Consider the following 2,199-nt stretch of genomic DNA (forward strand, 5'->3'; position numbering starts at 1 on the left):
CAGACAATCCCTCAGAAACGTTACTTATCTGTAAAATGGGGCACACACAGTGGCAGATACGTGTACGCGATGGTTGTGAGAACACAATCAATACGTTCGTATGTTTGGAGGCCAGCGGTTGAAACCGCATTGTTATTTATTCAATAAATAACATAATACCATGAGCTAATAATACTTATTAATATGCTTATGATATTATTAGCTATTGATAATACGTAAATGAGAGTAATTTACGGTGCTAAACTTACTTTAAGCATATCTTCGTATTTCAAGAAGAGAATATTATCCCAGTCTTTTCGCTCCCAGAATTCCAGGTTGTGGTCCCAGTAGGAGCCAAATTGAACTGGACAAATGTACTTCACAATATTATCAATCATCATTCATACGGAAGTACCTATTATATCTGCAATACCATTTTTCCGTGAAATCGTAAACGGTTAATATTTCTACTGTGATATTTATTCCTGCACGAAGGTTCAGAATAACGTACTGGCGTCATGGAAGAAACAGTTGAGATATTGCGAGAAGGTCCATTTGCAATATTCGGGATCGGTGACGCCAGGTATCGAAAAGCCCAATGGGTCGAAGTGATAGAACGATACGATCGCATCTTTCGGATTCCTAGTAACGTAGACGATCTAGAATGTGCAAGTAACGTGTGCTGTTACTGACCTATTACACCCATGGTAATGTCACAGGCTCTATCCATGTAGCCCTGCGCTCCAACTAGACATGGATAGAATGGTTCAGTTACACATCAGGGACCCGGATTTTGTTGGTGAACTTAAGGTTATTGGTTAGGGTTGGGATTAGGGTTAGAGTTAGGAGTAGCGTTAGAATTATGGTTAGGGCTAGAGTTAGGGTTATGGTTATGGTTAGGGTTAGGGTTAGGATTAAAGTTAGAGTTAGGATTAGCGTTAGGATTAGAATTATGGTTAGGGTTAGGATTATGGTTAGGGTTAGGGTTATGGTTAGGGTTAAGGTTATGAATAGGGGTATGATTAGGGTTAGGGTTAGGGTTAGGGTTAGGGTTAATAATGGATATTTATGTACCGGAGTCCCATAGTGGAATAGAGCCGGTAGAGATAATCGATTACAGACACGACGAATGGATTTCTTTCTTTTCTATACCTCCCGCCACATATCAATCCGGTATTCTAACTCTCATCCAGATATTTTCCCGCGCGCACGTCAGATATTTTCCCGCGCTGCAGACGCTCGCCGCGCGCGCGTGCGTACCTTTGGTTTTTTGCGTCTCTCCCGAATGTCTTCGCACAGATACTTGAACGGGACGTGAGTCTTCATCAGCCGCGGCGAGGGCATGGCGCTGATGTCGGGGATCGGTTGGTCAGCTCCTCCGGTGACATCCATCAGTTCCAGCATCGGAAATATGTCTTCGATCGTCTTGTCGCCGAACTTGTCGAGATTGGCGTCGTTCATGACGTACATGACTATCGTCTGCACCCACGTCGTTCCTGTATGTACGTATACGTGCGTGCGGTAGAATCGTAATACAATCCATCGCGAGCGGGAAGATCTGCGGCTGCATGACTTGCATTATTGCGTTCGTCGTTTGACCTTGGTGCGTGTTATTATGAACGGGGTCATGGGTAGATCAATTTAAACTTAAATGTTGTGATTATTGTGACTACTCTACCTGTTTCTACACTAGGTTAATTACCTTTGTATACATTTCATGATAGGTATACAATTCTATAAATATTTTGCATCACGTAACTACGTGCACTCGTTTTGTGGGACCGTTTGAACATTCCATTATCGCGAAGCTGAAGATAGCAGGCGCACGTTTGCTGGGCATTTACTGTTTTATAGCCTATAACAGCAGGAACCCGTAATAAATTTTTATGCTGAAGAAATCAGTAATATATGTGTACACTGACAGGTGAGTATAAATTTGTCTAAATTTATTTTTCGGTTTATTTAATAAATGATCGTTTTAAAGTCAGTGTTTAGGTATTCAGTTAGAGCTTGGAGTTATGGTTGTGATTAGGGATAAGGATATGATGATGATGATGTATGATACTTACGTATGTTACGTATGCTACGTACGTACGTGTTAGTGTATGTTAGTGTTATAGGCATGTAGATGCACGGTAACGTTTGCACGCTGGGGGTCCTAAAGTAGTATTGAGTCGCTTCAACACTCACACACTTCAGGGACGTAAATCCGTACCGAGG

The 2,199-nt window shown here is 41.9% G+C and overlaps 1 protein-coding gene across 1 annotated transcript in view; it reads right to left on the minus strand.

Annotated features, from left to right (window-relative positions):
* Positions 1-2,199, minus strand: part of LOC106807828 (sulfotransferase 1C2A-like) — a gene marked incomplete in the record, with an annotated part of 12,758 nt that overhangs the window by 969 nt on the left and 9,590 nt on the right. Inside the window, 2 exon segments of the mRNA XM_014810293.1 lie at positions 491-638; positions 1,240-1,332. Coding sequence (XP_014665779.1) covers positions 491-638; positions 1,240-1,332 — 241 coding nt within the window.

This window comes from Priapulus caudatus, unplaced genomic scaffold (assembly GCF_000485595.1).
Source record: "Priapulus caudatus unplaced genomic scaffold, Priapulus_caudatus-5.0.1 Scaffold236, whole genome shotgun sequence".
In the NCBI taxonomy this organism is placed as follows: domain Eukaryota; kingdom Metazoa; phylum Priapulida; class Priapulimorpha; order Priapulimorphida; family Priapulidae; genus Priapulus; species Priapulus caudatus.